Raw genomic sequence first — 24,054 nt, 5'->3', positions numbered from 1 at the left:
AGGTCTAATCAGCAGCATATCTGGATCTGATGAAAGATTTTGAACCATCAGAAGCTTCTGATGACACCATAGAAGCCATCAAAGTCTGCATCTTTGGCAGCACTGATACATCTTCGGTATTCTGGTAATATCTCAGTCATCCAGTCTCCAAATAATGTGATTCAAGATGAATTAACAAAATAACTTTACGCTTAATTAAATAAAAAAAATCCCATCCCAAAACTCCACATGGACAAACTTTAGCAAGGCTTTAGTGTGGAAGCTACCTACGACACTCTCCTATAACTATCATTGCAAAAGTTTTGAACCTATCGGACACCTAAGAATCTAGTGATACAACTTCTGCTTCCACCAATGAGTGCTAATATGGTTTGGAGCAAAGTTCACCGTCTCGGTACCGAACCCCATACCGCTACTATTCTATTACAATGTCGGCAGCTAGAAATACTAAGTGTCAGTACAGTACGAGACTGCATACCAGTCCGGTACCGATATGATATAATATGCCTGGTACAGCAAAGTTTGGTCTAGAGGTTACTTAGGGTACATTCAAATCCACATATCCAATTTTGGCATGCATATCAGTTTTAGCCTTGCTCCAATATATCTTCCAATGCAACCAAAACTTCAACTTAAGCTATAGTGATCATCCGTTCCTTGTATCAGTAAATAAGGGCATCTGCTTACGAATTTCAATGCAATGTATATACTCTTGTCATGTTAAGAGCACCTATGATGATGCATGATATTCCTTGTTCCATGCTAAAAGAATTCATGTCCCAATTACTTCACAAAAAATTCAGGTACACTTATTTTATAGGCCAACATCAATTGGTATGAAGGATCTTCAGGAAGATAAGTATTTTTGCTTTAGGAATTCAACAAGAGAATCTCAACAATCTATCTTGCCCTGTGTCAAACCAAATCTATCATTAGTCACCCAGGCATCATTTTATAGGATGTCAATGTCCACTACTTGTTTGGCCAATGCCATCAGTTAGCTTTTGTCTTCTTAAGTAATTTTCTAGGAATTGTCTTTAATTTTTATTAAAAAAAATAACATACATAACAAATTATTAAATTGTTAATCATAGATATCAGCTTTAAATATATTTCTTAAAATTACAACAAAATTGTAACTTCTAGCCTAGAACTTGATTGTTCAAACACTAGTTTCCCTACTTGTTAGCTTCCGAATAGCGAACGTTATGCTATTCTTGTTGATGTCCATTGACTATGTCTGCATTTTTTTGAAACTAAATAAATGCATATGATGCTACCACCAGATCATTTTCCTTCTATACTGTTAGTTTTTTTTAATACAAAATAAACTTTTAGATGATTGAGGTGAAATGAGAGTGATCCAAATGACATAAGTTTTGTTCTTCCTACAAATTTTAGGATAACATAGACAACAATAAATGCAATCACTATCCATTATAAGAAGGAAATAAACATTGCATATTGTTGTTCATATAAAAGGCAACCAGCACAAGCTCCCATCAACAATCTGCATATAAAGAACTTTGGACTAATGACTTAAGCACAAAAATATTCAAGCCATCCTAAACTCTGCGCAGTTTTTCCATGGTCTTGTTCACATAGAGTTGTGGTCTATAATCGGCCGCATATTTGATGGGAAAAGGCTTGCATAAGGGATCCGTTTAACATCTCAGTGAAAGCGGATTATAGCAAGCCTCATATCCCAAAAAGAATAAAATATTCACTTTCTTGCTTATCTATCATATATAATTAGAATCATAAATCAAGATACTTATGGACATAAAATAAGAAGTGTCAAATTAAAGATTGCACCTTTTCTTCACACGATCATCTGCTAATGCATCATTAGCGGACACCAACCCATTGCAACCTAAGAAAATCTTTGTTCCATGATTTTTCCGCCTCAAATGAATACTTCCTCCTATTTTTGATCTCAAAACTGTAAGAATTTCCAAATCTAAAATGATAATCAGACAAGAAAATTCAGGAGAATTTTTCTGCTCATTCACTTGATAAGATTTCAAGGAAAACATAGTAAAAGGCACGCAAAAATTTTCTGGTAAAAGAGCACCAAATTAATGAGAGAGCTGAGCTAAATCACCATGGAGCGGTCTTTTGGGATTACAGACGACGAAGCCTTTGGGAGAAATCGGGGCTAGGGTTTGATGGTACGCGGGAACGGGGACGGTTTGGATACAAAGGGGCATTCTGGGAAAGGAGGTGAGTATTTCGGGAAAATAGTTTCTCTGCTTCTTCTCCTAAGTTTTCTTGTTCCACTTCGCTTCTCACTGCTCTGTTTTTGATGCGATTTTTCTGAGGAGGAGGAGGAGAGCGAGGGGATGCGGAAGGGCAACGGGTGGAGGGGAGGAAGGGAGTCGCCGAGGTGGTATAAAATTACCGAAATGACCCGGTTTCGAGAAGAATTGGAGAAGGGTTTCGGTTCAAGGAGTTAGGAAATTGGACATGGTATAGGGACTGAACGGTCCATGTGAAATTGTAACGGCTACGAAGAACCCTCAAAGAGGCCGTACATGGCCAGTAACTTCGAAAGTCCGAAAAGAAAGCGCATTTGTTATTTTTTAAATCTATTAGAACGATATAAACCATCTATTATAGTAAAAAAAAAAAATTACATATAATAGACAAGATTTTGGTTGATTGATGCAATATTGAATGATTTGAAATCATCATTATTGATATATTTCTTTATGAGAATTTGGCCATAAATATTGCGGATGTTTAGTAGTAGCCTAGCAATCCTGTTTCAAGTGTCTTGGAAGGAGTTATTTCTTTGCATGGCATCTTAGTTGAAAAATTATTAAATATAACTCTAACTTATACTTTAATGTCATGACATATGCATTAATATTTTATAAACACAACAAAAATCTACATACTTCAAAGTATAGAATGTGTCAAACAAACTCTTAAAAGTGTGCATAGATGCATGTACAAGCATGTCAACAAATAGTTACTATAACTTGCTCTTTAACTAGCTGAATAGTAGAATATTTTTCTTGTTTATGCTGACTGTGGGTTGATCTAACAAGAAAATCTTTTAATTTTTTTAATTTAATCTCTGTTAAATTACCCATGCAGCAACAACATTTTGTTTATTTGATAGGCAAGAACAAGAACTGAGTTGACAGGTAACTTTATCATTATGCTCAATAATCAAATCATTTATGAGTGATGCACACAGCAAGTTTAATCTATCTTGTGACAGAAAAAGAAAAAGTTTACCGCCAAATCAGCATCAAGTAGGTGAGAGAGATAGAAAAAAAAAAGAAAAGAAAGAAAGGTCTGCACCGACGTTTGTCCCAAAGCATTTTTCACCACCGCGGCTATCGTCCTCCCAAGCCCCAAGCGGCAACCTGGTTGGCAGGGTGGGGACCAGAATATCTACCCTATTAGCTTGACTGCTCTCTACTTTGAGACATCTAAATAATGATAAAAAATAGTGGGCTTCCAAGCCAAGCATCTCCTAAGAGAGATTAATCAGGACTTAGTAGTTGCTTACATGGCTAGTCATACTGAAAGTACTTTATGGGCCGAAGAGGGAGAGCTCCCTCGAGCACTACACCATCTTTATTTTATTGGATGACCAAGCATATTTTTAGAGAGACTAATGGAATACAGACTGGATGGTCGCTTATGTGGCCAGTTATACTGGGAGCACCTTATGGGCTGGAAAAGAGGAGCTTTTTTGGACACTCTACGATCTTTATTTTATTAAGTGGCCAAGCATGTCTTTAAAGAGACCAATAGGACTGCGGACTGGGTGACGCTTATGTGGCCAATCATACTAGAAATACCTTATGGGCTGGAAAGGAGGAGCTCCCTCGCGCACTCCGCGATCACGTATCCTTGTGCCTACTATATCATGTACCGCCATAGCATCAATAATAATAATAATAATAATAATAATAATAATAATAATAATAATAATAATAATAATAATAATAATAATAAAGAAACGCGGACATCTACCCCCACGTGTCTCGATCCCCCACAACCCATTACTATACTCCGCCACGGACCCGGGGGGCATAACGGTCACATCACAAGCCCCAACCGGATTTCGCTCGCTCACGTGCTCCGCTGGCACGCCGCTTTCCCCGCAACAGCGTCCACGTGTTCCCGAGCTCCTAAAGGGCGCAAGCAAACATATCGTCTTCGCCTGTATTAAATTCGTCCCACTACCAACAGGAGGAAGTGGGAACCGGATAGAGAGAGAAAAGGCGAGCATCTTGCTCGCACGGACACAATCCCCCGAACGCGCGCTCTCTCTCTCTACCACGACAGAGCAAGAAAATTATATAAAAATAAAAATCAACTCAAATTATGAATAATTCCAACCGTCTGATTTGATCTCCCGGACACCGAGGCCGCTCGCTCGTGCTCGGATCTCTAGGCGGGGTAGCACCAACACGTGGGTTTCGGTGTCTGAGGACTCTTATAATCACGGCTTTTTTCGCCGAGAAGCGAACGGAGATAAGAGGGGGGAAGGGAATAGGGAAAGGGAGGAATCCGGCGAGAGATCGCCGGAAAAGGGGGAGGGTTTTGGGAATGTTGGCGGCGGAGCGGCCGGAATGGCTGCCGGAGGGGTGGAAGATGGTGGTCAAGACGAGCATGACCGGAGATAAAGATGTGGTAAAGTGGATTCGTCTCCTCTTTAGCTCCGTTCTCCGTTTTTTTCTTTTTTGTGTCATTATTTCGCTCTTTTTGCTGTCAACTTGCAATTTGTGCATGGATTTAGGGTTTTGATGATAAAAGAAGTGTACTAATTTTGTTTATTTCTCTTTTTCTTTCTTCTTCTCTTTTTTGTGCTTCATGTTATTGCCATTTTATATCGGAAATATGGAGTTGGATTTCTGTTTTGGGATTTTGTGGAAGTTTTAGAAGAATGGAAGAAGGAAACATTTGATAGACAGTAAAATGATAAGGGAAAGGAAGGGAGGGTTATTTAGGTTCTTGTGATTCTTACAGCTGAAGTGTCGGCGGCTCCTGAGTTCTTTAGGCTTCTCAACTGGTGCAGGTTAGAAGGGATAGAAACGGGGGGGAGGGGCGCATGTTAGCTGACACCTTTTTTTTTTTTGAACTTTACCATTCCAAAATTACCAAATTGGCCTTGTCCGACACTGCTGGAAATAACGATTAGCATTCTGAGGTGTTCTTAGGTTGCTGAGGAAGAAGTTCAGAGTAAAAAGGAATTGGGGAATCATTTCTAGTGGCGATGAATTGGCACGTGCCACTTTTTGATGCTTAAGCCCCATTGGTGAGTCGGTGTAGGATTTGCTTAGCAGCTGGGCTGTTATATGGTATAAAATGATGCATGTAGGTGAGTTTTTCTAAATAAGTTGTAAAGTGTCATCTTTTCCAATGTTTTGCTGATCTTTCCACTTTGAGATGAGTATTTGAAGAGGGAAATAAGGATTTTCTTTTTAAATGATTCTAAGGTCTGATTTGCCACCCTTCAGTTTTGGATAAGATTTCGAGAGGTAAAAAAAGATAAGTCAATTAAGATAGCTAGATGAAATTATGACTGCTTTATTAACAACTTGCTCCACGATTTACTAGTTTAGCTAAAGTTTTCTTTTCAGATTTTCTTTTCTTTCTTTTCTTCTTCTTGCATTAATTAATTATCCTTTCCTTTTCTTTTCTTAAACCAAAGAAAGCGTAAATTACTTCATATGTAACATGAAGTTATAGGAAAATTACATGATTTTTAAGGATTGTCTGAATGCATAGTGGATGTTCGTCTTGTGGGCTGTTCCTATATGTGAAGGGGAGATATGCATGGAATGCATCCTGGACAAGATCGTTTTATGGGGTTACCGAGTTGAAGTTGATCAGTGTCCCTAACAGATTCTCTATTTCAATGGTGATTTGTGGTGCCTCCAGAAACCTGGGTTGGTGTTATCAACATCATTAAAACACTCATCCTATGCCTCGCTTGCTTGACTTTTATATTTCAGTTGACTCGTGGGCTTCTCAATATGTTTTTTTACCGTGGATTGGGATATTATATGAATTGGATAGATGGGCACTGAAGCATCAGTCAGGAACGACCGCATTATAAGTTTTCACCTCATCATCCTCTAGGTATAATAAGGATTCCCAAGATGAGGTCAGTTTTTTGACTGCACTGATTATGAACATCATTGCCTGGACAGGGAATGAGAAAGTGCGATACAAGATATGGAAGTGGGAGTAAACTAGCAAAGAAACATGTGATACAGGGACATAAATTGCATGGAAAAGCAAAGAATACATGACGCATAACGCACATGATTGGCCAAAAAGAGCGTAACATTCTAGCTGATCGACAAATTTAATCTCATATTGCTTGCTATTCAAGTGAGCACAGATCAAGCTGACCATGAGCTGAGTGCAAACAACTTGCAGCCTTAATGACATCTAGCCATGGTTGCAGTATGTAGAAGTCCTCTATATACATACATGTGTATAATCATATATAAATAAAGAATAAATCACTGAGAACATGCTAAGAGTATTTGTTTGTTGTATTATATGTACCAAAAACCTATTACATCATATCTCATTGATGCTTGTCCTTGAATTCAAGTTGGATATCATGCAATTAAATGATGGCTGAATCAAGGTTTGCCGTCTCGGTAATAGGCCCCATACCGGTGCCACACTAGCACAGTGTTGGTACAGTATGGTACAAATTCTTTTTGGCATACCGAGTATCGGTACGCTACCTGTACCGGTATCGGTACCGAACCAGTACGGTACGGTACGCTCTGTACCGTCTGGTTCGGGCTGATACGGCGAACCTTGGGCTCAACCATGCAACAAACAAAGGGAAGGAAACTGTGATGGTAGTATAGAAATCATTAGGTGCTGGAGATGAGGTGACCTAGGCATAAAGCTCAAAGGGCAAAGTTAGAGATGCTCAAGGATGCATGACCATGAAGAAGAGTTCATGGGCTCAAAGATGCAATCTTGTGGTTGATAATAAAAGCAGTGACAGTATGGTGAATGATGAGGTGAGTTCATTGGTGGACTCAGACACAACTGACTTAAACTCTTAAAGAAGGATGACAGTGTTTTGGCAACCACTCAGAATGGTAAATAACATGTATTTTGGTGAAGTTAACTGGCATTAGCAGATTAGCTAACAAAAATAAACTCATAGAAATGTAGACAGGCATAAAGCAATGATGCAGTCCCATAAGCATAATATCTTCAGACTTTGCATGTGGGCACTGCTGATACGAGGAACGCCACCACCAGATACCAAAAGTGGCACAAAGTATCTGACACTTTGTTGACACAAAAAGCTGATTTGTATGACCTTTTGTTGTTTCTCATCTTCTTTCTCTCCACCCCTTACTTCCCCTTTGCAGTATCTGTACGTGCTGCATCTTTGTCTTCTTTTGTCTCATTTTCTCCTGCTATCTCCTGCTAGGTTTCATGTTTAACCATGAACAACTATTACAGTTGGCTATGACTGCCGCATGTTGCTTGCCCTATTGGCGGATTCCTTTTCAAGTCATAACAAACATTGAAGATATACTATTAGTGAAGATACATGTGATGTGATTCAACACCAAATGATCTTGTGAGTGTGGAATACATCATAAAGTAAATTTTCCACCCGAAGTAAATTAACCAAGTACAAATACTTGGAGATGTACCACCCAATAGTCAAATCTTGAACCCTCCTCAAGCACAGGAGGGGGTGCGACCATGAGGGCAATGCTGAGTTTGCAATATTTTATCAGTGTTGTAGAGGTGATTGTTTAGTCTCTCTGGGATTCTTTGTTGACAAGTAAGTGATATAGCTCTAGAATTGTGACTTTTTGCTCTACAGGTGTATACACATTCAGTCATGTTTGCATAATATATTAACTCCAGATCTTTTGGAGTTCATATGAACACTTAATTGTTGCAATAAGTTGAAAACGATATTCTGAATTCTAGTGACAAGAGTGGTACCACTGATAATATGCAGATCAAATCACAAATATGAGGTTGATGATGCTACTTTTTCTTTATGCTCAAGCATACTATTCATTTCTTGATTCTAGGAGGCACAGCTAAAGTTCACTCTTTAAAACCTTTTGAACAAAGAATTGTGACATGATTATGACTTTGCTCTGAACAATATAAATATCTCAGGAAAGCTGCAGTCATATTTCTTGAGAAGTAGGTGACTGAGGCAATATTGAGAGGACGGCGAAGTCTACGATGTGAAACTAAAGTTTCAGAATTTGTACTGTGGAATTGGTCCTGATTATTTGAATTGTTTAGCTTAATGCTACAGAACCTCAGTTCACTTTATATTATGGAGGACCCTTCTTCGGAGTCATGCACTTATTTTGTACTTTATTAGACAGAAAACTAGTCCCAAATGATTCTTTTGTCTTTTTCCCCCTCCTTTTTATAGGCTGCTTGAGATTATACTTCTGCCGCCACAGAAATCTTGCTTGTGAGGACTGAGTTTTATTGGTTTTTCTGAACTCTTCTAGAGACATGTGATAATGAAGGAGAAGAGTTCTAAATGGCTACATCTTTTTGGGTGAATCATAAATATCGAGCTGCTTGGCTAGAGATCCTCTTTAATTCCTAAATAATTTGTATTCTTGTTTATAGAGTTGCTATTCCTTCACAGTAAGCTTTATCAGAATTATCGAAGGGAAGTTTTAGTTCCAATTATGAGCTGTAAGGGTATCTTGATGGGAGATCGCTGCAGTCAAGTTATAAGAGATGTTGAAAGATAAGGCCACGACATGAAAAAAATGTAGTATTCTAGCCATCATTGTGAAGTTGGGAAAACAACATGGGATAATCATGTGATATACTAGTGAGGATGGTGATTTACAGCAGTAGTGGTGAAACCAAGGGGTGCTGGCCGTGGTCGTTGCTCCCCCGAATGTGTAAAATTCTACTAGTATAGTATATAATATAACAAAGGAAACCTAGTTCTGGTATTCTACTAGTCCAGGTCTGGCTCTCCCAAATGTGGAATACAAGGATAGGAAAGGAAAATCAAATTCGTGATCTGCTGGCTCTATTTCCTCATTACATTCCTATTTTTCAGGTACAAACTATTATCAAATAAGATAGTATTGGATTGGGCACATTAACCATGATGTGGTTTTATTAATGCTGTTTGGTTTTCTCAAGATGAGAAGACTTTTTACACCTCTATCACATGCTTACTGATTTCCCCATATGATTCTTACACAACACATCCTACCCTCTTTTTTCCTTTTCTTTTGGTGTTTTTTATTAGCTAGTAACATCTCGTCCAAACTCCAGAGAAACTAAAATGGTGGCTTTCATCGTTTGTGCAATGAGTCATTGTTGCGTTCTAGCAAAAAAAGAGTCATTGTTGTGCCAGTTTGGTCTTTAGAAAGAAGCAATGACCAAGGAAAGAAGTGAAGAGCAATAGTTAAAACATTTTTTAACTCGTTGTTGTTGCTGGCAAGGATCCTTTCATATCAAGCTTCTTGATCATGATATTGTTTCCATTTAGAGGTTTTCTTAGGAAAAATCTTCCTTTCAAATTTTCGATGTTTCTCTTACATATTCATTGTCTTAATTTTAATTCTTAAATCTAATAGAAACATCTGTTTTGTCCATTGAGGTTCTTATCATTACTTGATTTGCCCATCCATTTTCCTAACCAACACATGCTCCAAATGAAGTGCACTGAATATAGGCCCAGTATGATCTTAGTAATAACTTTTTCACATAATATTAAGAGAGAGATTTCAAAATGCTAGCAAAAGACTTTGCTGAAAATCAAATGCTATTAAGTGACATCAAAATTATCATGCTATTGTTTTATCATTCCTAACCCCCCCCCCCCCCCCCCCCCCAAAAAAAAAAAAAACACAAAAAAGAGAAACAAAAACAAAAGAAAAAGGGACAAGGCAAATATCCTGTTTCCACCCCTTTGCAGCAGATTGGACCTACTAATGGATATAATTCTATGATTCCTTCTGTGAACTTACAGAAACAATCATCTAAGGAAAAGAAATCTCAAGTGTTGGGACTTGAGAGAGTGTTAAACTTTGGTTTACCAAAGTTCTGAGATTTGATTATTTTTGAAATTTCAATGAAATTTCCTTCTGTAAATGTTGTGCCAATGTGTTGATGGTTGGACATAAAAGAGCCACCAAGATGTCTCATAGGTCCTTGCTTGTGAGATATGGGTATGTCTGTCCTTTCCACTATCTAGGATCAACCATGAGAAGAAACTGAGATACCAACAGATTGGAACAACATGGAAGATGAGTGTGACAAGCCCACAAATCTATTGCATATTGGCAAAAATTAATCAAAAAATGAAGGCAGTGTGCATATGTTATGTGCATGTTTATGTACATATATTTGGAGTTGAGTCTGTCGATGTTCTTTTTTGCTCGCAAGGTTTCAAATTCCACCAGTGAGTGCCAGTCAATGTTTCACCGGCATGTATATACTGATCTAGTACTGGCCACCAGCACTTGGTATTGAGTCCATTATTTTTTTTTTCGATTTCTACTTAAAAGGGGATCATAAGTCATCATTTAATTGTTTTGTGTTTTGTCATTATTAAACCTGATATTGATTGTTTGCCTGTTCACTATCAACTTAAGCTTGTAAAGCCTTAAGGTCCAGTGGTTAGCATGGTATTAGAGCTCAGATTTCTGGAGGTTGCAAGTTCAAATCACCTCCATATCATTTATTTATTTAATTTCCTGTTGTCATCTAGTCCTTGGTGTAGTCTCTGCATGTATGATCCGAGCTGCACGTGTGGTTTTGGGTTTGGGAGGAAGGGGGGGATGCTAGGCCTAATACATTCTGTTGATCCTTTCTCTCTTCTCAAGCTTTTGAGACCTAGTGGTTAATTAATAGGCATCAGTCAGCAGATCTATTGGCACAACATTACATAGCATTTGCCGCATCAGGATGCCCAATACCTCCAGCACTTAAGTTGTATTTTGTGTTTGTGGAGGTGCTCATACATCTTTCAAGTTTGAACTCTGATTATGATGTCAGTTGGAGAATTCCAAATTAGCTTCATTTTTAAAATTCTCTGTTGTTCAATATTTGCTAAATGGTTTAGTTACATATTCTTTTTTCTTAATTTTACAAAGAAGTTAGTATTAGAAGCAAAAGTATGTAGCATGGTTTTGTATCTAAACTCCTTTTGTTCAAGAACCTTGTGTCAAATTAAAGTTTTTTAACAAAAAAAATGCAGTGTCTTCACTTATATGAAATGGAAAAATTAGATGCAATAGAATATCTTACTCTAAATCATGATTGCCAGCTTTTCATTTCATTTGGGCTGTATTGCCATATGCTGACTTTTCTTGTACACAACATGATTTATTGGTCAATTCATTAATTGTAGAAGGTCGTTTAATGTGATTAATTGTCTTTTTCTTATAAATGATGATTAAATAGAAAGTCAATTCTGCATAATAAATTAAATAGGGAGGTCATAGGTGAAAAGGTAGAATAAAAGATACATTATAGTTCATGAAAGTCATTTGGTATGTCACAACCATCTTACACAGGTTGCAACTTATACTACTGTGAATTGTTTATGTAATTTTTAGTGTTACACATGTCCAACATCTTCCCGTACATTCCATTCGAAAGAGGAGATTATGCACTATCTCAATTATGAAAGGGTAGATGGTTACATATCCAAACCAACATCTTGTTTTGGAGATAACGTGCATCCAGTAAGTTTGCTTCTATTATGGATCTATTTATTGACATGCTACGTGGAGTAATGGACAGTTTGTCCTGATATACTAATTTTTCAATAAATAATTAGCTTGCAGAACAGATAAAAGATTTTCCTGATTGGCTGCCTGCTGGTTGGGTTTTGGAGTTTAAAACTCGAAAGAGTGGCACGCACGCAGGGCGACAGTACAAGGTAGTGAAATTAAAACATATGCTTCATTAGTTATTCATGAAAGCCCAATTTGTACTTCACATTGATGCCTTACAGCCAAATTGATCTTGAGCCATTTGTTGTGTCACTATTGGGAATTATTCTGTTTAGGCAACATGCTGGTCCATATTATCTAATATGTCATGTGGTAAGCAGCTGTATTTGCTGAATTTGTGAAAATTTATTATAACGTAGAGCATGTTTTAGTTGGCATGCCAGCTTGAATCAATGGCATAGTATCATTACAAGGTATGGTAAGAACTGATTTTACAAAATTGCCTATTTGCATGATCAGTGATTTAATTCATGGTTCCATATTTAAAACTGAAGTTCCTTAGTTCATATCTCGATGGAGTAAAGGTATCATATTTTCTCAATACTAGCATATTGTATTAGCACCTTACACCTCTGATTTCCAATCATTACCAAGTGTTTTGCCAGCATTTCCTATTCTTTGCTAGACATACTTATACCTTGCATGTATGTGGTTACACATTCTTGCATGTATATTATACCTATATATTACATGAAAGTGAATGATATTTGCATTTCAATTTGGCTATACAGCTTATAAATTATACCTCATTAATCAAAATGATGCCCTATTTAATCTTGTACTATCTTTCCTCTTTGCCTGAGGATTGGATAATCTTAAACTAAACAAGTGGTATGGCAGGCCTCCCTTCTTTCCAACTAAGCGATTATGTTTCACTGCAGGCACCTAAGGTTGCCTTGGTTGGAATTTAGGCACCAATTTAGAAGCTTGGTCATAAAGCCAACCATATATATGTCAATATATATTAAGAAAAATTACCCCTAAAAGCGGATTCCTTGTAAATTGTACAACTTATCTAGCCTTGCTTGTCAAGGTCATGGCATTTAAACCTTGAAATTACCTTTCTAGGTTCATCTTGAAGAGCATGGAGATATATAGCCCAAACTCCACCTTCATTATTGCAATTAGTCTCTGAACTAAAATCTAGATAATGGTACTTTATTTAAGTAGCATTAAACAAACTGACACTGGAAATTGACCTTTGCCTTCATCTACCAAATATCTACCTCACTGGAATGCAATTGGACGACAAGAATTTGAGTATTCAATATAGAATTTAGCTGTTAAATGCCTTATTTTGCTATGGCGAACAATGGATTTTGCTTTATTTCTTTTCTTGGCTGGTCCGTGGTTTTTGGTTATTAGTTTTGGCAATAGAAGTTCACTCTTCACAATCTTTCAATCATGCCCTTATTTTGAAATTCGAACAAGTGTTGTATGCACCAAATTAACATACATCCACCTCATTCTAGTGGCTACTTTGATCAAATTATTTTCAATCTTTCTTCTACCATTTATAGCTCTCCTTCAAATTGGATGAGTTTTTCAAAGGGTTCAAGGTAATTTCAACATCTTTTTTCTTTTATTCAGGATAGAGTTTAGTTGTTTCTTGTGTTCCTGTTTGGACCCATTAAATCAAGGTCCACCGTACCGGGTCCGGTAGGCGTACCGGTTGCCTACCGGACCGGTACGGGCCGGTTCGTACCGTGCTCCGGGCGGTACGAACCGGGAAGCTCTTCCCCGCCGGAACCGGGGAAGAAGAAGAGAACCAGAGGGAGCGCGGGGAAGAGAGGGAGCGAGCCCACCTTTGGCCGCCATCGGAGAGCCGCGGAGGGGCGTCGGAGGCCGGTGGGGGGCGGCGGAGGCCGGCGGGGGGCGGGGGAGCCCGCGGAGGCCGCGGCCGCGGCCGCGTCACTGTTTCGAAAGAAATAGGGGACACGGCCGCGTTTTTTAATTTGGGGATTTTAAGTGAAGTAGGCAAATCGGTTGCCGACTTCACTTAAAAATCCCCAATGTTTCTTTCGAAACAGTGGACGCGGCCGCGGCCGTGGCCTCCGCAGCGCCCCCACGGGCTCCCCCGCCCCCCGCCGGCCTCCGCCGCCCCCCACCGGCCTCCGACGCCCCTCCGCGGCTGTCCGATGGCGGCCGAAGGTGGGTTCCCTCCCTCTCTTCCCCGCGCTTCCTCTTTTTCTCCTCGTCTTCTTCGTCTCCGGCAAGAAACCGGCCTGTACCGGTTTCCACGGCTCCGCCGTACTGGTAGCTGGCCGGACCGGTTTGTACCGGCCGGTATGGGCCGGTTCGGCATACGCTGCATTAAATCCTTTCCATGGGCTCTTAGTATTGGTCCCTATCTTTGTCTTATACAAAGTTTTAAGTGCCAGTAGCACCCAGGGTGCCAGCCACTAGCTGGCATTGGAAATGTGCAGCTTGCTGTGTGCTGTTTCGACATGCAACACATATCAGCGTGCCCCTGACAACACCAGCACTTGCTGTGGCAGACAAAAAAAGTGGGTTCAACATGGGCTTATTTTAGGTTTATTTATAAAAAAAATAATGTTAAAACTTGATTACAGGCTATTTAGAACATGTTTCATGCATTAAAACATTATTTTGATCCTCTACCTAATGTCATACAACTGAAAAACTATATATGCATGATGATTACCGTGAAATATGTCAAGTAAGTTTTTGACATCCTAATAATTCACTCAGATAAATTTAATGTCAAAGCAATAAAGATAGATTCATTAATCAGAATCTTGTTCAACTAATATAAATCATGACGACTTGCCAACACATTGTTAAATAAAGTACACTAATATGACATCTTTTAGATAACACTAATAACGCATGGACATTACCTCATCCCACATCGAGTCCCTAGAGGGTTTGTAGATGTTCACCTTAGGTATCTAATTTTCAGTATGGGGTTGGTAGATATAATCTAACTACTACTGAAGTGATATGAAATAGCGGTACCACTCATTATATTACTTACCTTATGTACTTTATGCACTGCACTGGATCATGTAATATATAACCTAAGCAATATAAATGGACGGCATAATTGGTACACCAACAACTGGCTAGTGTGAATGAGTGTGTCTATTGGTTGGGTATGACTGTACATAGAGTTCGAAGAAACATGATCTGATTGGCTTTAGCCATAACATGTACGCTTCTTCATGATAGCTTCAGGACATAAGCTGCAAGCTGCACATAAGATTTCTTCATATCTACATTAAATGTTCCAAAATTTTGCATCTGACTTGGGAAAAGGCATATCAATTCAGTAATCTCATTAATCCTGTGCTTACGGCTGGTTGCCTGGTGTAGTATCAACATAAAATTCATTGTCTGACATAATGAAGTATCAGAATATGTCACGGAAAAAAGGGAGCAACAACTTATAGGAAAAAACAAGTAATATTTGTTTAATGAATGTCCTCTGGTATTTAAGAATATCCTTTTATAATAGAATGCCTAAAATATGAGAACGACAATTTTGTTCCTTTTGTTTCTGCAGTGCTACATCAATCCAGTTACTGGTTTTAGATTCTATTCCAAGAATGAAGTACTTCGGTATATCAAGGATGGAATGTCGTGTAATCCCAGAGCCAAACGGAAAAGAAGTGTAGTTACAAAAGTTACTGAAAATGCTTGCTCTTCAACCAGTCAGAGAAAAGGCATCAAGAGAAGCACCATGGAAAATGTTTGCTCTTGATTAAAACTTCCTCCTTTTCCTTTATTGTCTTATTGTTATTCAATCATCTGAATCCTCTCTGCATCAGATGGAAATTCTGAACTTTCTGTTAATTAGCAGGTTAGATCTCAGATTGAATATACTCCAGATGGGTTGCCTAGTGGCTGGATAAAAGAAATTAGATACCGAAAGACTAGCTCGAGATGTGGAGCAAAAAGAGACCAGGTGCTACCTGATGCAGCATCAGCTTTTGTTTCTGCCATGTTAATTATTTTCATGGATGTATACTTGTTATGATGAATGATTGAGAGTTAATTGCAGTATCTACTCAATACCATATTGGTTTAACCTGAGGTCATTGAGTTAAGTTAAATTGGCATTGCATTTCGTTATCATGCCACAATCTTGGCATAATGTTTCAAGTTCAACTATTTCTTAATCTGATCTCCCTTCTGGAACAAGAATATTATACCTATTACCCTTCTAAATTTAATTGGGCTACACAGAATATAGAAAGGGGAATATAGGATGGTAAAACCCCTTACTAAAATTGAACATGTACATGTGCCTGTTGTATCACATTTATTGGGAGATGTAACTCTGGAATCATATTGCTATGTGTATTTTTTACACGAATATTATGTTGTCGCTTTGCTTATTTATTTTTTTTGATATTAGGATCTTCTTACAGTGTCAGTGATCCTTCTGCCCTAGTCATTTCTTCTAGCTAAGAAGGATTCTATGCGTTGTTGCATGGACACAGATACAAGAATCAGATTCGAATGCATATCTAAGTGTTCAACTATGCAAGAGAAAGAAAGGCAGATCGGGGATATGTTGGAAAGGATATAATTTTAAATAAATTTTATATTTACACCTTTAAGTATTGTTTGTTAAAAATAATTAGAAAGCTTTAAAAAATGAAATTGTTTGTTAAGGTCTTTCTTTTTACATGCTTCTTGTTCTAACTTCCAATTTATCTAAGGAAATCATAAAAATAATATTTTGCAAAGTTATTATTGTACCTACGTCCTTGACCGATTTCTAAATTAATAAATGTTCACTCCGAACATCAAAACAGAGGGGTTAAACTCATTGTTGCAAGACCTCAACTCTTGACAATTATTAAAAGTGGAAACCAAATAAGTCCATAAATATCCACGTATCTGGTACTTATCCAACTCGGATACATATCTGAAATGGATGTTTGATGCTGGACATGAGTCCATGTAACACAGATTCTATGTGGTAAAGGTGATCACAGTGGAAGTGGTCGTAGCAAGGTTCTTGAGATGACTGGTTGGCTTCTAGAGGCCCAATCTTGTAAAGTGTTTGTATTGTCTTAAACAGCTAGATAGTCCATTTGAACAATTCATACATACAGCTTTAACTTTTGTCAAAATCTGATACAGATCACCCACTAACTATTTGTTGGAGACTTTTGGATATGTATGTGCAAATGTTTGGATTTTTGCATAAATATCCTTGGAAAAATTTGCTATGCAATAGTAGAGATTTTTAAAGGGTATAGGTGCAAGAATCTGGAAGGGCATTTTTGTCTTTTAAATTTACATGGTAAATCATAGATGCTTAGCAATGGCATTGCAACACCAGTGGTTCAAAGACCAAAAACTATCGCTTCAAAAGTGTATGTATGCGAATATCAACTTTATAGTGATATGCAAGTTTTACTATTTGGGGAGAAGATATGCACAAAAAAACCCTGATCAGGGTAATTAGACTATAAACTATTGGAGTAAGTTTTATATGTTAATTAAACATGCAAAAACAAAGAAACTAATGATCACATGACATAAGTCACTTAGTCTTAGATAATTTTCGGATAGTTTTCCAGTTTCATGGGTGTGGCTGCTATGTAGTCATTAGCTACATATATGTGTCATAGTAGTGCTCTTTGTCTCTCTTGGTTTCTGTGGCCTTTAGTTTGGTCAGTTAAGATACAGGCAGTACCACAATCACATACCATTATACATGGTGATTCAACCCAACAATAGATATCTAGAACAAATGTTCAGGCCTCACGTATGATTGTCTCTAAAGATGATCGGGGACTGAGGAACCTGATCCCTTGCTCTGCTCCAAGCAAATTTATGGCTAAGTTTTTAAGAGTTACATAGTGCAGCAATTTACTGCAGAAGGTGATAGCCTAGCACGCACAGTGTCATAATAACTTTTACTCTCATATAGAATAAGTAAACAATATTGAAGATCCAGTCATTTCTTTATTGCATACTTCTTAAAGCTAAAAGTGTTGGTATTTACAATATATTGTGATGCATCATATCCTGATGTGTATCCTGTTCTATTGAATAACATTAACCTTCCAAGTTCCAAGGATGAACATGCTGGTGCTCACATTCTTCTTTCACTTTAAATGTTGATAGCTACTTGAAACATCATTTATTACTGTCTTCCATGTAACCAGTTCCATTTGTTATATCCTAGTAATTTTATTGACTTTTTTTCGGATGATTTGGTTCAATGCAACTTGTTTTCCTAGCTTACTTTTAATTTGGTCCTTACTCCTTAGGTTTTATTTTTATATTTATACTAGATGGTTCGCCTGAACTAAGTTATATGTATTTTATTGACTTCATTGGTACAGTACTACACTGATCCAGTAAATGGATATGTATTCCGGTCCCGAAAGGATGCCATTCAGTATATTGAAACAGGAGAAGTTAGTAAATATGCAATTAAACCAAAGAATAGAAATACCAGTGGCTTGTATACCTCTAAAAAGGAATCCCATGTAAGTGTGAATCGTCTACTTTCATTATTTTCGACATCTTTGAGTACTTGCACTGTTATTTCCAACTTCATTTTATTTTCTATTACTTGTAGCTTTGTGATATGCTTGACAATGACATAATTTTATTGTTTGGTGACCAATTTTCCACAATATCAACTCTGAAACACAAGGATGATGATGCAAAATGACTATAAGGGTAAGGGATGAGGAAGTATATAGCTCTGCAACTGGAAGGCTAATTGTAATTTCTCATGTGTTTTGGGGATTCTGTACAAAATAGGAAGAGGAAGATAATTAAATAATGAAACCAAAAGTGATACGGTGTTCAGTACAAAAGATTGTTCATTGGTAATAGGTAAACATGAAAACTATTTGGAAGATCCAATCAACCGCTAGGATTTGGAGTTATAAATCAATTCTGCAAGAGAGGCATGCATGGGTAGATTTGGCAAGTGGTTATCATAGATTGCAAGTACTAAAAATACAGTTGTCTATGCTCATTGATCCGATTGGGGAGAAGGAAGAATTTCCTCAACCCGCTCTACTCGAATCTCAAAAAAAAAATAGTAAATTTTTTTGGCAAAAGTAGAGTCTAGGTTTCTTTTTCTTTCATTGATCCCCATAACAAAGAGAGATACACAACATCTATTTATATTAGTGAGGTCTGTCCTTGCATAATTTGAGTTGGATTCTTCTTCCGATTCGAATAGGACTCAACTTTCCAAAATATGTATGGTTAGTGGAAATAAATATGAAAAAACTAAAATTCTATAGGAGGTGGGTCTCGACTTTACATCGACTTTGCTTCAACTGCCCCACCTAATTCTTCCCAGATTTGGAGATATTGTTACATGAAGTAGAAAATTTTGGCTACAGAGGCACTACCTTCCTTTTTTTTTTTTGTTTTGGGGGGGGGGGAAGGTGAGTATATTGTTGCCGCCTATTTTTTTGAGTTAGGATAACTAGGCGGGTATCATACATTATTACGAGGATTAATAGGGCAGCACCAGCCACAATATGAGAAGCAGTATTGGAGACAGTATCCAGGCTAGAAAATCAAGGCCGTGATTATGAAGTTGATCCAAATGTTTATGAGGCCCATAGGCACTCTATGTGGAACTAAAAATGAATTACATACTGTTTAATTGCTATAATTGAAGTATTTATAACTTTATTGTTCATTTTATGGTCAATCATTCATGTGTTTGTTTAAACTTAATCTTATTTTCTTTAAAACTAGTATCACTAAAGTCAGTTGATTTCTTAAGGACCTAAAAACATTAAAAATATATAAAAATTAGAAAAATATGATGTCCACCTCATTAAACTACAAAAAGAAAAAAAGGAAATCAGAAAGAAGGTTTCATTTATCGATATCAGCCGAGATGTTGCAAGTTGCAACACATCATGTGCCAATACGATATTATACTGTTACTCACCAACCTGGTACCTAATCAATACTGATATATAGATAATTTGCTTAAAAGAACACCCTTAATATTGAAAGTAATTGCTCAGTGATATCACTTGCACATCAATCTTATTTAGGATCTTCATTTTGATTTTTTGTTCTGTTTCATATTCTGTATTTTTGTTCTCTTGAATTTTAAGCCCTCAACCTATGAGTTTTTCCTCCGTAGTTGTACTTCAGCATTTAGTCTTGTCAAGTAATACTTAATTATCTGCACATTGCAAGCGCTGTAGCACAATTTCCTAAATATTTGTCATAAAAGCTCATCTAAGATTATTGTTAAAAGATTTGATCTTAACTTCATTGGAGACTTATCTGTAGGCGACATGCACTGCCCCACTTGCTTTCATGATGGCTCCTTTCTATGAGCAATTGTCTTGCGAGCCCTCTGTTTCCAAACAGCCTTTGAAGTTGTAGGTTCAAATGAAAAAAGAAATTACTTTATACCTTGAACCTTGTCACACGTAGGGTATCGAATGAATGAAATTAGCTAAATTTTGATTTTAGCAAATTAGAGTCTCTTCATGTAATGCCCTCCCCTTTTTTTCCTCACCCATCACACAATGATGCATGCTGCAAACTCTCTCTCTCTCTCTCTCTCACACACACACAGACACACTTCTCACATAAAATTAGTGAGACGTAGAGGGAGATTCATGATAACATGAAAGGTGATGCCAGGTTTAGAGGGAGAATAGCAGATTCTTTTGAATAAAAAAACAGAAAAGTAAATGTACTTGTCTTTTTTGCTTATTGTTGTTGCAAATAGACATAGAGAGGGGCTAGATTAAATGAGGTAGTTTGAATCTCTATTCAGAATAGAGTCTCAGATAAGGATCTTGATTATATTTTTAATGCATCTGTAATAGTGTAGTTTTAAACAATTTTTGAACTCCATCCTAAAAATCTTTTTCAATTCAAGATTTTTTGGTGGCTTTTGGTGAGATTTGAAATTTTATCTTACGATTAATAGTTAGCAAAATAACATGGGCCTTTTTTAATTCCTGAATTTCAATTTATTTCTGACAAAAATTAGTCTATGAGGCATACAAATTATAGAGTGCCGCTATACCATGCTTGCTTTATTGCATGTGCTGCCGCAGCAATGCATTGAGTGCGAGTGCCTTGTGCATGTGTAGCCATAGTGATTTCCATAATTTATGTCACATTGCACTAAGAAAAACTATTATTATGCAAAATTTATGCTGTTCCAGAATTTGAAAATTCTATTCCTATCTGAAAGTCTTTACAATATAGCACCTAATTGTTACACACACTTGATTTGGTATACTTGCATATCTGTTCATTGTCATGCTTGTCCATTGTATTTAAGTATTTCTGGTAAAATGCTTACAAAGTTTCCATTTATTTTTATCAATTGAACTTTATATGTATATAGTCCTTGTTCATCTTCTGGTATGAACCAAATTGGTTTTCTAAGATTTTCACCATTTTTCCTATTTCTATCACCTTGTTTGGTAGTTTCGTAGTGCCCTATATAAGTTTAATTCCGAAGTGGTTGAAATATTTCATACAATTTTTCTGTTCTGATAGATGAAAGGGGTGGAAGGTTGACATTGTGTTGACAGAATATATCTTAAAAAGCTTGCCAAGCTATGAAAAGGAATGAATTTCCATGAGACAGGAAGAAATTTTTAGTAGTTTGATATCAGTAGTGTCAGTTGAAGACATTCCTAACTAAACTGTAATGTGCATTATATATGTGTTACATAGATCCAAGGAAATTTTTGCTTGCCAATAGTTAACTTGGAAGTCATTCCATGATTTCCATCAAAATTATCATCTTTCATTCTTTTTATGCTAGTTATTAGGGGTTATTCTTATTTACTCTGATTATTACTCTTGCTTTTAGCACTATCTGTGTTGGTTTATTCTCACTCTCTTCATTTATCTGCAAATCCCATGCAATATTTCCCTTCCATGAGTTTTGTGAACCATCAAAGAGATCCATACTTAAGTTTTGACAGCAGAACCATGATATTCCTCATTGTATTGTTAGGTGCTATCTTCAAATGTCCATCTTTAGCCTTTTTTTGAGTGTGTTTAGATTCTTCCATCCATGTTTCTTATGTAGAATTTTGTCACAGCCTTCTCCTGCAGCAAGAAGAATAAAATCACAAGGAACTGCAGTAAAGCGATGCCTCTTTTCAGAAGGAACACCTGACCCAAATGTGAAGATAGTGACAGAGATCAATCAGTTGCCTGAAAGACTGTCCGTGCCACTTCTGGAATATCCTTCAGCACAGAGTAAAGTCCTTCACTATCACAGCAATAAACTGGAAAACTTGTTGATTTTTCCACAATGAATTTTCATCTATTTTGTTGAGATTTTGGTGCAAATAAACCAGGCTAACCCTCAATAAACTTGAGGAAAGATGAGAAGGAGCTGAAGGTGATGCAATTAAATTCCTGAATATCGAATGGCATTGGCACATACTTGTTGGTTTTGGCTAGGACAAAATCTTTGACCCAGACCAGCTTCTGAATGCTTGTCAGGCTTGGGGATATGCAAGAGTAACCTGTATAAATTTAAAATTTAGATACAACCCAACCTTGTACTAGACCTGTGTAAGGAATCTGATGCCATACTAGATTGGATCTCTATCCTGGTGGATCTATCTTTTAGCACTAAATTCTTTTTGTGGCATGTTTGATACGTTGCGGATGGACGGTACAAGATTTTCACTTTTATCAGTAATTTTACAGGCCATGCTCATCCTTCTAATTCATGCATCTTTATTGCAGATATGGGTGGAACTGACTCTAGTTGCAAGACTTTGTCAACTGTCAAGGACTCAGGGAATTCAGAGGATGCTCCGGACGATAGAAAGCTCGATCCAAGATGTAATGCAGTGGGAGTTTCAAGACAGACATTGGAGTCAGAAACAGTTAATGTTTCAGAACCAGCAATCGATAAGTTACCAGAACCTTTGAGCGATGCTATGTCAGAGGCATTCAACAAAACCCTTGAACTGTCACCGAGGAAGCTGGACCTGTTGAGCGATACTACATCAGAGGAATTGAACAAAACCCTTGATGAACTGTCACCGAGGAAGCTGGATGTGGTACATGAGAATCTCTCTGAAATGCAAGACAAAGAGCCAGACGAAGCAGCAGATAAAATACCAATAGAGCTTGAAATCATGAGGCCTCACCAGCAAGAGGATATGAGCCTGCCAGCTGTAGAAGGTAAGCTGGCGGAGGAAAGAAAACTGGATCCAAAGATCGAGGAACAGATGCAGCCCAATAAGCGCCGTAGGGGACGTAGGCCTGGCTCAACGAAAGCTAAAGCTCTGAAAGCACTAACCATGCCACTCCGGGCTTCCAAACGTTTGGCTGCACTAAGAGCTGATCGCATGGCCAGTTCTGGAACTGTTAGCCACTCCAGTGGTGCACTGGCAAAGTTATCTGATCAACTCCAAGCTCATCCAACAGCTACCAAGAAAAACAATCAGCAAAAGGAGATACCCATTATAGACTTGGAAATTCTGGAAGAGCCAAAAAGCAGGGAGCGTCCGGGTGAACAAGCTGCTCCTGTAAAGCAGGTTTATCTGGGAGAACTGAATGAAAATAAATCAGGATCCCCTCTCAGATTACCATTTGGAGATTCCTGGCCGGATCCTTGCATTGAGTTTGCTTTCAAGACCCTTACGGGTGATATTCCGGTGCTGGAGGATACTGCAGCCATCGAAGAATATTTCCATCGGCACCTGGGCACGAGCAAGAGCCCAGGCCAGCAAGGTTCAGCTTCGTTAACTTTCAGCAACCACAAAAGTTTCAGCCAGGGCGAGTTTTGTGTCCAGCTGCAGCCGCCGGACAATCACCTGTCGCCATGCTCGTTCGAGAATGGGCTGCAGTCCAGCCAGAAGGGGAACGAGGAAAGGCACTGGCTGCCAAAGTTAAACCGGTAAATTATTCAACCTAAGGTGAAATTAACCATGTATATAGGAACCCAGATTTGAGGTGTCTTGAACTATGACTCTCCATTTTGGTGCCTTTGATAAGGCCATGCTGTAGAACGCTCTGTAAGCCTTAGTAGATTGATGATATCTCATGGTCTTTGCATCCTTTGGTTCTGGGTGCAGTCTGGCTTGTGACACCATAAATATTCAGGGGGTGCAGCTCAAGATAAAATCTCTTTTTAGGTTCTTCAACTATGATAACCGTAGTTGAGTGAATTTGCGCCCGTGAGCAGTGGCTCTAGCTGCTCGGAATTCAAAGGTTCATGAAATGATCAGAGCTTTTCAGGTGCCTGGTTTAGTAACATATGTGGATCATTCGTTGCCGGAGTTTTCGTTTCAACTGCTTAAAGGAGTTG

At 37.9% G+C, this 24,054-nt stretch overlaps 2 protein-coding genes across 11 annotated transcripts in view; one reads left to right on the top strand and one right to left on the bottom strand.

Annotated features, from left to right (window-relative positions):
• The window catches only part of LOC103712111, a 35,479-nt gene extending 33,115 nt beyond the window's left edge, over positions 1–2,364 (bottom strand). The window contains exons 1-2 of one of the 5 annotated variants that reach the window (XR_003386626.2): positions 2,105–2,364; positions 1,816–1,960 (exon numbers count right to left, since the gene is read on the bottom strand). Coding sequence is in view for 4 of the 5 variants with exons in the window: in XM_026806591.2 (XP_026662392.1) it covers positions 1,816–1,960; positions 2,105–2,210 (251 nt within the window). In the remaining variant the exon portion in view is untranslated. The remainder of the gene's footprint in view (positions 1–1,815; positions 1,961–2,104) is intronic. The other 4 variants (XM_026806591.2, XM_026806590.2, XM_039123754.1 and 1 more) reach the window with 4 other exon arrangements.
• A 2,122-nt stretch (positions 2,365–4,486) lies between these two features.
• On the top strand, positions 4,487–23,835 carry LOC103712110. 6 transcript variants are annotated; one of them, XM_008798516.4, is made up of 8 exons: positions 4,487–4,656; positions 11,589–11,717; positions 11,813–11,914; positions 15,295–15,480; positions 15,592–15,696; positions 18,098–18,244; positions 21,824–21,983; positions 22,482–23,835. In XM_008798516.4, exons 1-8 carry the CDS (start codon positions 4,573–4,575, stop codon positions 23,645–23,647), a joined length of 2,079 nt encoding a protein of 692 aa, XP_008796738.2. In that variant the 5' UTR covers positions 4,487–4,572; the 3' UTR covers positions 23,648–23,835. The 6 variants fall into 6 exon arrangements, with proteins under 6 accessions (XP_008796738.2, XP_008796736.2, XP_008796737.2 ...); XM_008798514.4 differs by having other exon boundaries at positions 18,098–18,250; XM_008798515.4 differs by having other exon boundaries at positions 15,589–15,696.
• Positions 23,836–24,054: the final 219 nt, after the last annotated feature.

The sequence above is a fragment of the Phoenix dactylifera genome, chromosome 2 (assembly GCF_009389715.1).
Source record: "Phoenix dactylifera cultivar Barhee BC4 chromosome 2, palm_55x_up_171113_PBpolish2nd_filt_p, whole genome shotgun sequence".
Classification (NCBI taxonomy): domain Eukaryota; kingdom Viridiplantae; phylum Streptophyta; class Magnoliopsida; order Arecales; family Arecaceae; genus Phoenix; species Phoenix dactylifera.
Note: the sequence above shows the minus strand (reverse complement) of the source record. Positions and strands in the feature narration are given on the sequence as shown.